This window comes from Abrus precatorius, unplaced genomic scaffold (assembly GCF_003935025.1).
Source record: "Abrus precatorius isolate BTA unplaced genomic scaffold, Abrus_2018 Scaffold3, whole genome shotgun sequence".
Lineage (NCBI taxonomy): Eukaryota > Viridiplantae > Streptophyta > Magnoliopsida > Fabales > Fabaceae > Abrus > Abrus precatorius.
This window is the reverse complement of record NW_020874373.1, coordinates 7,448,200-7,459,683: the sequence shown is the minus strand read 5'-3', so window position 1 is coordinate 7,459,683 and position 11,484 is coordinate 7,448,200. Positions and strand designations below refer to the sequence as shown.

General features: G+C 35.7%; 3 protein-coding genes across 3 annotated transcripts; 1 reads left to right on the top strand and 2 right to left on the bottom strand.

Moving 5' to 3' along the window:
• Nucleotides 1–301: 301 nt before the first annotated feature.
• On the top strand, nucleotides 302–2,265 carry LOC113862082 (putative RING-H2 finger protein ATL21A). Its single transcript, XM_027495230.1, has 2 exons — nucleotides 302–983; nucleotides 1,811–2,265. Exons 1-2 carry the CDS (start codon nucleotides 302–304, stop codon nucleotides 2,263–2,265), a joined length of 1,137 nt encoding a protein of 378 aa, XP_027351031.1.
• On the bottom strand, nucleotides 1,750–4,856 carry LOC113861918 (replication stress response regulator SDE2). The gene is made up of 3 exons (XM_027495026.1): nucleotides 4,055–4,856; nucleotides 3,240–3,810; nucleotides 1,750–2,867 (listed from the first exon to the last, which is right to left on the bottom strand). The coding sequence occupies exons 1-3, from the start codon at nucleotides 4,699–4,701 to the stop codon at nucleotides 2,721–2,723; spliced, it is 1,365 nt and encodes a 454-aa protein (XP_027350827.1). The 5' UTR covers nucleotides 4,702–4,856; the 3' UTR covers nucleotides 1,750–2,720.
• A 627-nt stretch (nucleotides 4,857–5,483) lies between these two features.
• LOC113861752 (cyclic nucleotide-gated ion channel 1-like) lies at nucleotides 5,484–10,122 on the bottom strand. The gene is made up of 9 exons (XM_027494768.1): nucleotides 9,980–10,122; nucleotides 9,276–9,366; nucleotides 8,575–9,145; nucleotides 8,022–8,234; nucleotides 7,617–7,915; nucleotides 7,363–7,474; nucleotides 6,863–7,099; nucleotides 6,356–6,750; nucleotides 5,484–5,859 (listed from the first exon to the last, which is right to left on the bottom strand). The coding sequence occupies exons 2-9, from the start codon at nucleotides 9,302–9,304 to the stop codon at nucleotides 5,559–5,561; spliced, it is 2,157 nt and encodes a 718-aa protein (XP_027350569.1). The 5' UTR covers nucleotides 9,305–9,366; nucleotides 9,980–10,122; the 3' UTR covers nucleotides 5,484–5,558.
• Nucleotides 10,123–11,484: the final 1,362 nt, after the last annotated feature.

Here is an 11,484-nt window from a genome sequence, read left to right as displayed (position 1 = left end):
TCAACGATCATTGGGATATTCTAATTGCCCAATATGAGGCGCAAAATAGCAAAATAATTTTAAATAATTGCTGGATATGCTGACATGACAAACAAGGACATTTGGGACACTAATTCTGCACATAGCTGCCTTAAATAAATCACTCCTTCAACATCTTCATTACACTACACCAATATATTATATCATCTGACTTTCAGAATTGCATTTTTAAATTGGACGGATGATTTTCAAACTCCGGATTCTTCTTTTATAAGCTGGTCCTTGGTCCCTTCCCAAAGCAAATTTGTTCATCTGAAAAGCAATGGACATCTTGAAGGTCCACTTCTTCCATTTCTTCATCATTTTTCATGTCATATATGCCTCAAATGATTGCAAATTTTCATGGTGCAGCGACAATGACATCCTTATTCGTTTCCCTTTTCAATTAGGTGAGCAACGACCTTATTGTGGGTACCCTGGTTTCAAATTAACATGTACTAATGATAGCAAAACAGTTCTAACGCTTCCATATGCGGGAGAATTCTATGTCCGCAACATTGATTACTTCAGACAACAGATACAAGTGTATGACCCTCATAATTGCCTTCCAAAACGTCTTCTAAGTCTCAATCTTTCAGGTTCTCCCTTTATTGCCGCTTTTGATCATAACTACACCTTCTTAAGCTGCCCAACTCAAAACACAGTCACAGGTTCACAATTCATTCCCATTGATTGTCTTAGCAATTCTACATCTTTCGTGTCTGCTATTCCTTCAGTGAACTTGACCAATTCATTGCGGGGTTCTTGCTCTGTTATTAAGAAGCTCTCAGTTGCAATTGCAAGGCCAAGACAATATGTGGAAAATTTCAAAGATGACCTTACTGAAGATCTTCAATTAACATGGTATGCACCTGATTGTAGATATTGCGAAGCACAAGAGGCCATGTGTGGATTTGAGAGCATAAACAGTAGTCAAGTTCAGTGTTTCTTTGATTACCAAACGGGTAAACATGTTATTTAATTTTTAATATGCTTTTTTCCGTATGTTAACTCATTTGCTTAGTTACAAACTTGATGATCAAAACTTTTAAATGAAACGAGGAGCCACTGACTTGTTCGTTTTCTTAATGGATCTGCTACTTTTAGGTGGGCCATAATCTTGACACACAAGGAATTGTTAGAAAAATTAGTTTTTGACTAAAATATAAGAGGAAAAATTAAAGTCAATGTTTTGATCTCAGTAGCCATAATCATACGATTTTTTTTGTTTATGTCTGTTGACCTGAACAGTTGGTTTACTTGTTGGAACTAAATTAATGGCGAACTCATAAACAACTAATGGCGAAAATCAATAAAAAAAAAATAGTGAAGTCAGTGCCTTGCGTGCAAACTGCAAATTGAAAATGGAAAGTCATATCATGCCTACTGATAGAGCAGATGGTGAAGTGGTAATGTGCATCATCTTTACGTTTAATTGGATTAACATTAAGTCAAGTTGATCCTTCAAAATTACGTGATTAATTTTTAAAAATTTTGGGTAGCAATTAAACCTAAGATATTTATTGGACATCACAAAAGAAAAGGTAGACCAAGTGGTACTCTCTACTTGCAAAGGACTCAAACAAAAACTAGAAAAAAAGTTAGAACGTTAATTTAGTGTTTTTTATAGAATTAATTTGATAACAATCTTTAAAAAGATGATGTTTTTAAATTTTTAAAGAACTGATTTGATGAATAAAATTATTTGAAAACTAAGATAATATCAGGTGTAATTTAAATGTAGGTCAACTTGCTGTTGAATTTACTCTATTTAATAGTCTTCAATTTTCAGGTCGTTCACAACACGGTCTTCGAGTTTTTGGAATCATCACATTATCCATTGCTGGACCAGCTATCATCTGTGCTATTGGGATGACATGCTTCGCGTGCTTAAAGTACAACAGAGGCATTAGCCCCAGAATTGCTGCAGCACAGAGGTCAGCAGCAACTGAAATACCTGCCATTACCCGGATGGGGCTTGATGAGTTTACAATTGAGTCTTACCAGAAGTTAGTATTAGGGGAGAGCCGAAGACTGCCAGGACTCAACGATGGATGTTGCACGATATGCCTGTCAGAGTATAAAACAAAAGACACAATCAGATGCATTCCAGAATGTGCACACTGCTTCCATGCAGATTGCATAGATGAATGGCTTCGGATGAACACTACATGCCCCCTTTGCCGCAACTCTCCATCTCCTTCTTCTACTGTTCCAGTTGTGTCCAGTAGTGTGACCCTTGATTGATTATGAATTTACCCATTAAGCGCTGTACGAGAATTCTAGCTGCTCTCGTTTGTAAATCACACTCCAAGGCTTAGGAATATGTATCATTATTTGTATGACTTAAATGTGTTTATTGTGAATTTATTTTAACGTGGGTTGTAATAATTGAATAAAATAAAATAAGAACAGCAATACTAACTGCTGCTCATTTCCTAATCTAACAAGACGAAAATTGGAATTGCTCATAATGTATAATGCTTTGGGTTATACACTGTTTAACTTCCTTTGGCTGCTGGTTATGGAATTATTACATCAAATACATCCCACGATGAACACAAACGAACAAAAAAGACGTGCATTAGTCAGTTCCCAAGCCAGAGGATACAACTGACTCCTAAACAAAAACGTACAAATAGTTATTAAGTACTGTACAGAGAAGGAACTGCTTCAGAGATAGATGTATCTCAAAGTACTTTTCATTTCTTTGCAAGCAGCTTCTTTGGAAGTTTATTCAGGGGAGTCGATTTTAAAAGAAAAAGCCTGGCAGCACGCTCCTGCAAGGTGCCTCCACATTTTAACCCACGTGACTGCAGTTCAGACTTCAACGTTTCCAAGCCTAGAACCTGCCATGACCATAGCAACCAGAGATAAATCAAACTTCAGATGCTAATTATATGGTACTTGACTAGTGGATCTAGTTCATAAATTAGATGATTTGTCACATCTTTTGAAGCATCTCAATAACTACCAGTTTGTCCCTTGACATTTTGTTATATGTAAAAAAAATTACTTCCAAAAATCGAAACATCAGTAGGACTAATAAGAATAATAGTTACTTAATAGTCCCTACTTGCATCAGTTATGTAAGAGTAGATTTATCAAATCAAACTCAAGATATAAACTACGTAGAGCATATGATACGGAATAGCAAAGGCAAAGGGCAGCAGCACACAGACTGACAGACAGAAGTAGTGGATAAGTTACTGAAAACATACCTCAAGTTCTGCAGCTGAATTAAAAGCATCAAAATTCAGAGGCTCCTCCAATGCAGGAATGCTAGTGCTTGGAGAGCTTTCTTCATGGACTGCTGCTTTATGCTCAAGAGATCCATCAATTTCCATATCATTAGATTTGCTTGCATCAACCACAGTTTCAGAGATTGTAACATTTGAGGCTTGACTGACAGCACCAACAAACTTGTCAGCCACACCTCCATCGCAATCCTGATTTCCATTATCTTCAGCATTAATTCCAGAAAGCACTGACTCCAAACAAGGCAGAGCAGTAGCCTCCATTATCTCATCATTTATCACAGGTTCGGCCACAACACTTTCACTGCTCTGCAATCCAACAGTTTCCTTCTCTTCTTCAGACCCACTTTCACACGAGCCAGCACCAGAAGAGTCTCCATCTCGTTTCCCACCAGTCACCGAGCCCAAACTGCCTTCAGCCTTATTTGACTCCGACTCATTCTGGCCACTTAACAGAACTGACTTTTCAGTTTCCCCGTCATCATCATCGTCGGAATAATCACTATCACTTTCATTCAGTTTCCTCTTCCCCATCCTACAATATCCAATCAACACCAATATCAATTAAAACACCTTTACAATTGTGCAACAGTGATTCATATGTAAACAAACAATCATCAACAACCCAAAATGTAATCAAGGAACCACATAACAATATTCCATCCAAAACACTTCACGTGTCACTCACAATCAGAGAACTTACACAAAACCTATATATATTATTCCTATACGTAAAAAAATGTTAAAAATAAAAACACAAAGCAGATGACTTAACTTACCAAATCTTAAACTTCTTGGCATCATGGGGTAAAGAAGATTGTGAAGGGCTCTTACGCTTACAACTGAGAGCCTCCTTAACGGACAAGGCAACCTCAGCAACACAACGTTCAGATTCTTCCCTGTATTTAGCAACGTATTTGTGAGCCTCGCCATCACCAACGCCCTTCTTACCCTTCTTCATCTGCTTCTTCAGAAAATCTTCTGCCACCTTCTCCAGCCTTCTCTCCTCTTCCCCAGCCTTCCACTCCTCCAACCTCTTCTCCGCGTTCACGTGCCTCAGTCTCCGTCCACTCATATCTCTGCACGCGTCGAAATTGTTCGTCTTCTTCTGCCCCGCCTTCGTCGCCGCCCCGCGCAACAGCGACCCGAACCCTCCTTTCCCTCCTTTCAACCGCAACAGCAGCCGAACCGACGGGAAGATGTTGCCGTCCTCCGGCGAACACTGGATCACCGATTTCTCGTCGTTGAGGTGGCGGCAACCGGTGACGAGGCGCTGATGTTGGATGGGGATTCCGGTGAGTTCGAAGAGGCGATCCTTAATGGAATTCGCGTGTAGGATCGGAGAGGGGAATGTTAGGGTTAGGGTTTTCCCGTCCAAGTGCTTCACGAACAGGTTGTACATCTTGTTGCCCTTGTTCTGCTCCATTCTCCAATTCCAGATTTCGAGAAGAATTACACGCAGCGATACGAGAATGTCAATTTGGGGAAATTTCAGAAATTAGGGTTTGGGGAAATTGGAGAGAGAGAGAGAGAGAGAGAGAGAGAGAGAGATGCAGATGCGGTAATGTTTTGGGCGACTGTGGAAATTGATAAAGTGAGAATCTACACTCTACACCTAATTAATTTAAAATACAAACTAAGTTTTTATCATTATTCTGTAATTTTAAAATTGGATCTTAATTTTGGTTTTGATTTTAATTATTATTAAACTAGAGATCATAAATAATGCAGTCATTGATTGTGTATCATCGATTCAAAATGTATACCATCGTATTATACAGCCTTTAAAATAAAAATTCAATTAAAAAATATTAATAGTATAATTTTTTATATGATCATAGACTCTCGTATTAATCGAAATTGTTAATTTTGTATTAATTAATTTAAATATCATATTTATCATATGTTCTAATTAATTAATATTATAAAAATCTTTACACCAACTATATTAAAGTTAAACTCTAAAATAAAATAAGTTGACACAAAATTATAAAATGAAAGTTAAATATTTTAAATTAATAAATTATTATTTAAATTTGTAATTTGTATTAATTACATTAATAATCTATTCCTCATAAATATTTTAATACAAAATTACACTTCATCTAAGCCTTTTCTGGTCACTACATATATATCCACATAGGGTTGTTGAAGGAATTCTTAAGCAACCTTCTCATCTCATGTTACATAGGCACACAGAATAGCTATGGAGTAGGGATACGCAAGTTTGGTTTGTATTTAAAATTGAACTTGCATGCATTAGAACACCCGCACCCCTATCCCCTAGTGTTTTTGATCAGTGAAATCTGGCTCAGCTGGCTTTGGAGGCAAAAGGGGTAGTAGTCTTTGCGGCATTGTGTTGTGTCTGATATTTTCTCTCAAGTTTCGTAATGCATTAGCAGCAAACCTTGATGCATATATGGTTGCACCAAGGCTTAGAGGAGACCCATCCTCATTTGCCAATGCATCTTGTAGCTTCTCTTCTTCTGCACTCAATGATCTCTCTGTCTTCTTTTTCCAATATCTACGCCAAGCTGCTTGTATGAAACATGCAGCCCATGTCTTCCACTGTGAGGAATAGAACCTGCATGGAAATAACACAACCGCATTGCTCAATTAATTGATGAGGTAATGAACTTTTCTTTTCTTTTTTCTTCATTAGAAAAACAAAGAATTGTATAATAAGATTGGTGTCCTATAGTTTTTATAAATGTTGCTATTGCTAATGTGTTTATAATCTGATGTTAAAATAAGCAAATTAATCTCAACAGTCAGAACCTAAACATAATTTATGGTTTTTGAATTCCATTTTTCTAGTATGTCCTGACACAATAAAAACTCATATTTTAAGTTTTTATTGAAAATAATAAAACATTGCGAAATTCAACGTACTAATAGCATTATATATTATATTTTTTAATAAAAAATTTATTTTAGTTTTTATTTTTTAACGCAAAAAAACAGTTTTGAAATATATTCGCACCTTGTGTCCTATTGTTGCGCAGTGTTCCACAAAATGTAATTATGCATCATCAAAAGAGGGAAAGAGAGAAATGAACATGATATGAATGAAGGCTTACCTAAAAGTGTGTTGTAGCTGTTTGCTGTTAAGACGTCGAAATTGGGAAGCAACAAACTTCAAGTCATCAGCCATGAGAGCAAAGGCTTCAACTTCTGAAATGGTTTCAACAGTCCTAGTTGAAATGGGTAGATTTGAGGAGGAGTTGGGATCCAAGGCCCATGTCAGAAGCTCCTCTCCACAGAAGTCACCAGCCATGAGAAATAAGGAGTTGAAGAAACCAGTTCTTCCACCATTTGTTGTCATAGTAGAAACTTTTCCACGCATAATGAAAAGCATCTCATCAACTGGATCTCCTTCACGAACTATGTAGCTCTTCTCAGTATAAAGGACTGGCTTCAGCCTGTCACACATTGCATCCAACAACTGCTCATCCATTTTCTCAAACATTGGCACCTAAACCATGCAATAAGAACATCAAAATGTTCATTACACTGTAGTTAGATCATCATCATAATAATAATAATTAGATGGGGTGACATGATTATGGATTTTGGATGATACCCACTTTTTTAACTAAAGCTAGGCAAAGGTGACGCTTTATGTCCCTTCTAAGATCTTTAGGAAGGTTACGAATTAATGCCTCCTCCTCCACACCCCTATTTTCTTGCCATTTGTACTGTTCATACCGCCTAATTCTTTCCTTCAAGTTCTCAGGTAGCATACGGTGGGACATCCACTGTTCAGCATCCCTTCTCTTCACTCTCATCTCTTCCAGTCTAACAGTTGTAGATTGCAGATATTTCTGTAACAATATTCAACACTAACTAATGTTGCATAATAAACTAACTTTTCAAATGTTAGGTGGGCATGTCCTAAATCACAAGTGAGTAAATTGTAATTTAGCAACCTATAAAAGGAAGAATTTTTCTATTATAACTTCTTGGTATAAATATTTAAATCAACAGTAGAGATAGGGCAGTGCAATATACATTGCTTCATCGGGGTATGCTCATTATTTTTTGAAAAAAACAATTCTTGAACTTGGCCCGTCAACAACTAAATTACCTGCATGTTTCCAATAAGTAGCGAAAATAAAACCAATCCAAAGATGGCAATGAAGATAGCAAAGAATATCTCCACCATATAAGTACTTGTCTTGAGGTTTTGTCCAAGAGAACTGCAAAAGGTGACATTTTTAACTTGTCATGCTTTTAATCCATCTTCTAATAAATTGCAATAATATTTCCTTGCTATAAGATGTTACAAACACTGCATTTGCATATATAAGAAGACAGGAACATAGAAGATTGTTGACCAACCTTAAATTGCGCAAACCCCACCAAAAGCAGTAGAAGAACTTCTGAGGAAAATCTGTTGCTGATTCTACCACACCTGATTCTAGAGCATCAAAAAATATTCCAAAATTGAAGGTGTTTTTGTCTTTAATTTCATCAGGGTCAATGAAAGGGCAAGTTGTATTGAGAACTGGAAAGACATTTTTATCACGGTCTACACAGCTCAAGTATTCTGCTCGAAAGAGTGAAGCATTCTTCAAAGATCTGCGCCAGCACCGCACCTCTGACTCCACCGAAAGCAGATACCAGGTAGCTCCAACCATCTGGTAAGCCACATGTATTTGGTGATCGTGACTTAGCATGATAATGATAACTATCTAGGAACACACATAAAGTGGACTTGAATAAGCAATGAAATCAAATGCTTACATGACTTGCTAGCATGTAGAGAAAAAGATTATAAGCAGCTCCAGCCCATGCTGTCTCAGTCAATATGCCAGAGGTTCTAGTTACTTCTTGGAATAGTGGATAGATCCGCAAAAGTCTTGGCACATACTGGATCAATACTGAATACTTCAACAGATCCTTTGCTACAAATGGATATGATGTTTTGAGGTTTCGATTTATGGCTAAAATAATCACCTGAAGTGTCAAACACAAAATCGAAGTACAGTTCTATCAGGAAAATGTGTTTCAAGGCAAAATTGGGACAACAAAAAGTTGTTTTTCATTTTGAGGTTTTTTCGTTTTTTTTTTGAGAAGTGAGTATACGGAATAGATGAAAGTTGGTGAAAGATAAAAATAATTACATTCAATGTCACGTATGTTGTCTAATTTTTTTATGTTCTAATATTGGAACTGTAACTTATTATGTCTTTCACATCTAATTGAACTGAAAAACATTGATATACAAATGCCTTTGTTTTGGCTACTAATCCTTGGAAAATAAATATATATAACTACGAATTTAAGAGGGAGATACCTGTGGAAGTGGAATAATTGATAGAATATCAATGATGAAGTGTGAAGTTAAGTATCTTTTCACTATAGCCACAGGATCATTAATGAGCTCTCCCCTTCCAAAAACACGAGAAGAAGGGGCAATGAACCCTGTCCGAAACTGAAAGATTATGCGAAGAATGTAGAAAAGATCAAAGAAGGTGCGAAGAACACTGGCAGTGATCTGCAATGTTCCATCCAGATTAAGACATTTGCTTTTGTCATCGATCACTGGAATGTAAAAGAAGAGAGGGTCCACAGAAACTGCCAACACACATGTTAGCACAAAGATTTTATTCCATTTCTGAAGGATTGGACCCTGTGGATCAAGAATTTTGTTCCTAGGAAGCAGATTTTTTTGTCCATCACTTAGAGGATGAACAGCTGAAGGTCTTCTCAAGTTTTTCATTTTCTTCGACCCATTGTCGAGTCTTCTTCCAATACTCTTCAAAACAGCACTCACACTTGGTCTACCTTTTCTTTTGTGATGACCATTGTTAACAGAATCTTCCTGTTCTGTACTAAAAGATGACTCTGATTTCCAGTCCTCAAATCTGGATGGAGAGAAATTCAGACTTAGTATGTATATATCAGTTACATGTTAGTTTCCAACAATTTCAAAAATCATATCATCAGTAGAAATATTAAGAAATATTCAGCAACAGCAGGACCGAGTAACCTCACCTCACAAATTTATGTCCCTTTGCATTCATGATTACACTACTTCAGCATTCAATGAGAAGGGGTAAGCTTTGCAGAAGGAGAAGATTCAGGCCTGAAAAATATAACATCAAAAGAAACTTATTTTCGCCTTCCCGGAGTTAAAGTAGTGGGAATGTAACTAGAATAGGAAAGAGTCAATGAATTGTTTAACAATAATATAAGTTAATTAAAGTTACAAAATATATCCACCAAGCATATTTAAATTCAAGTCAAGTCATTCTCCAAAGGGTCAAGTACGCACCATGCCAACCAACCAACCTCAACCAGGGTCAGAAATGAATTTTATAGATAAACAAACCAAAGGACGCGCCAAATTTTTAAGAGAGAAAAAGACGTGGGGACACTAGAACAACCATCCGAAACTATCCATCTCATAAGGACCAATGATAAAAAATAAGATGAACCAAAAAGGATAAACAAGTAACTAGCAGGTTAATAGGAACAAAGTGAATCAATCAGAAGGAACTTCAGTGCAGGCAGCAAACAGGAAGACATGTATTATGTATACAATAAACAATCAGAAAAGTCATGAGTTGGGTTTTTCTCATACGTGAAACATCAAACTCAGTTCAGTGAAGAAGGCCAAACATCAACATAAAGTTGCAAAAAGTGGAAAGGTAGTTAAATATAAATGTGTTTTTCATAAAAGGAAAAGGAAACAGCAACTTAATAAATATGGAAAGTTACATGCAGTGTCGCTATTGTCAGAAGGAGCGTTGCAGGCTTCAGAGTTCACAGAATGATAAATGAAATGATGGGGGCATTTTGTTGTTGTGTTAATGAGAGAGAATGAGAAAAAACATGGAAGAAGTGGGAGTGAAGAACAAAGACCAAGTCGACGCCGTTAGAAGAGTCAAGTCACGCCAGCTCATGCAAAAACAGCGCAATATGAAAATGAAATACGACACATTTCTTGTTGAATTATAGTATATAATATGAACTATTACCCTACTCTCCTAGAAAATTCAGGCACGGAAAGCACAAAGTTTTAAATATTTGATCAAGTGTTAAAGATAACGAAATAACAATATTTTTTCAAAAAAATAAAACGCAAGAAACCTGGTCTTTTAAATAAGATAAAGGTGGTCTAGTTGAAAGCAACAAATAGATTTTGAAAAAATGTATAAATTTATTCAGTTCAATTCATCGAAAAAAATATAAATTTAATTTTCAGCAGCGGGAATTTAACAGAAAAAAAAAACAGGTAATGATAAGACACACAGTGATAATAATTTTCATTTTCCTAAAAAAGAGAGAAGTAGATACTAAAAGTTTATATGAAACATTAGTTATAATAATAGATTGCATTAAAAAGATCCAATAATGATTTTAAATATCATTTGCTTATAATGCTCGATAGTACGAAAATTAATTGCATGGATTGACCGACGAAATTGTATAAGCACTGCCATATTCGATTATCACCAAATTTCCTTTTTTTTTCAAATTTTTTATTTTATATCGATTTGATAAAATACGAACAAGTGTCACATACTAAATTCCTCGCACTCATTTTCAAATTAAATAACACTTTTGTTTGCTTATTATTTAGATGATTGTTTTTGTCTAATTTTTTTTATCACAATATATCGAGCTTTAAAAAAACGATTTAATTTATATGTTATTTAAAGATTCAAAGAGAACTAATTATCTTAACTATATTATTTCGTATAAAAAAATTATATGAAAGTATTCTATACAAAAAAGACAGGCAAAAGACAAAATAATTATCCCATGAAAATGTCATTACCTTATAATAAATTTCCAAAAATGCTATGATTATAGTTTTTGAGTGGGAAACCAATAGCTCCAGAAGTTAACACGTATATGAAGGCTAGATGATTTTAATACAACTATAGATTGTGGATTTTAAAAAGAATTAAAAAGGGAAAGGTCTTGGAAATGACTTGAGATTGTAAGTGTTAAATTTCTATTGGGGTGATTTTCACTCAACTTGAAGCGCTAAGGGTACGTGTTCTCACAAGGTTAGTTGATGGACACAAGGACTCCCGGGTCAACTTCACTTTTGTGGAAATGGCAAACCTGTTAATTTGACAAATCAAATCTATCATGTACTTGGAAATGGGAAATGTCAAAACAATTTTATTCTGGCAAGGTAACTGGATTAATGGTAAAAAGACTTTGAGGGAGTGATTAGATTAATTTGGAA

What these genes read in the sequence shown, in the direction of transcription:
- LOC113861752 (XM_027494768.1), bottom strand. Translation starts at nt 9,304, where the DNA reads ATGAATGCAAAGGGACATAAATTTGTGAG. An exon ending in AAGGGACATAAATTTGTGAG is followed by an intron (nt 9,146 to 9,275) that starts GTGAGGTTACTC and finishes CTCTCCATCCAG; the next exon opens with ATTTGAGGACTGGAAATCAG. An exon ending in TACTTATTGGAAACATGCAG is followed by an intron (nt 7,100 to 7,362) that starts GTAATTTAGTTG and finishes ATATTGTTACAG; the next exon opens with AAATATCTGCAATCTACAAC.
- LOC113861918 (XM_027495026.1), bottom strand. Translation starts at nt 4,701, where the DNA reads ATGGAGCAGAACAAGGGCAACAAGATGTACAACCTGTTCGTGAAGCAC. An exon ending in GCCAAGAAGTTTAAGATTTG is followed by an intron (nt 3,811 to 4,054) that starts GTAAGTTAAGTC and finishes TGGATATTGTAG; the next exon opens with GATGGGGAAGAGGAAACTGA. An exon ending in ATTCAGCTGCAGAACTTGAG is followed by an intron (nt 2,868 to 3,239) that starts GTATGTTTTCAG and finishes TGGTCATGGCAG; the next exon opens with GTTCTAGGCTTGGAAACGTT.
- LOC113862082 (XM_027495230.1), top strand. Translation starts at nt 302, where the DNA reads ATGGACATCTTGAAGGTCCACTTCTTCCATTTCTTCATCATTTTTCAT. An exon ending in TTTCTTTGATTACCAAACGG is followed by an intron (nt 984 to 1,810) that starts GTAAACATGTTA and finishes TTCAATTTTCAG; the next exon opens with GTCGTTCACAACACGGTCTT.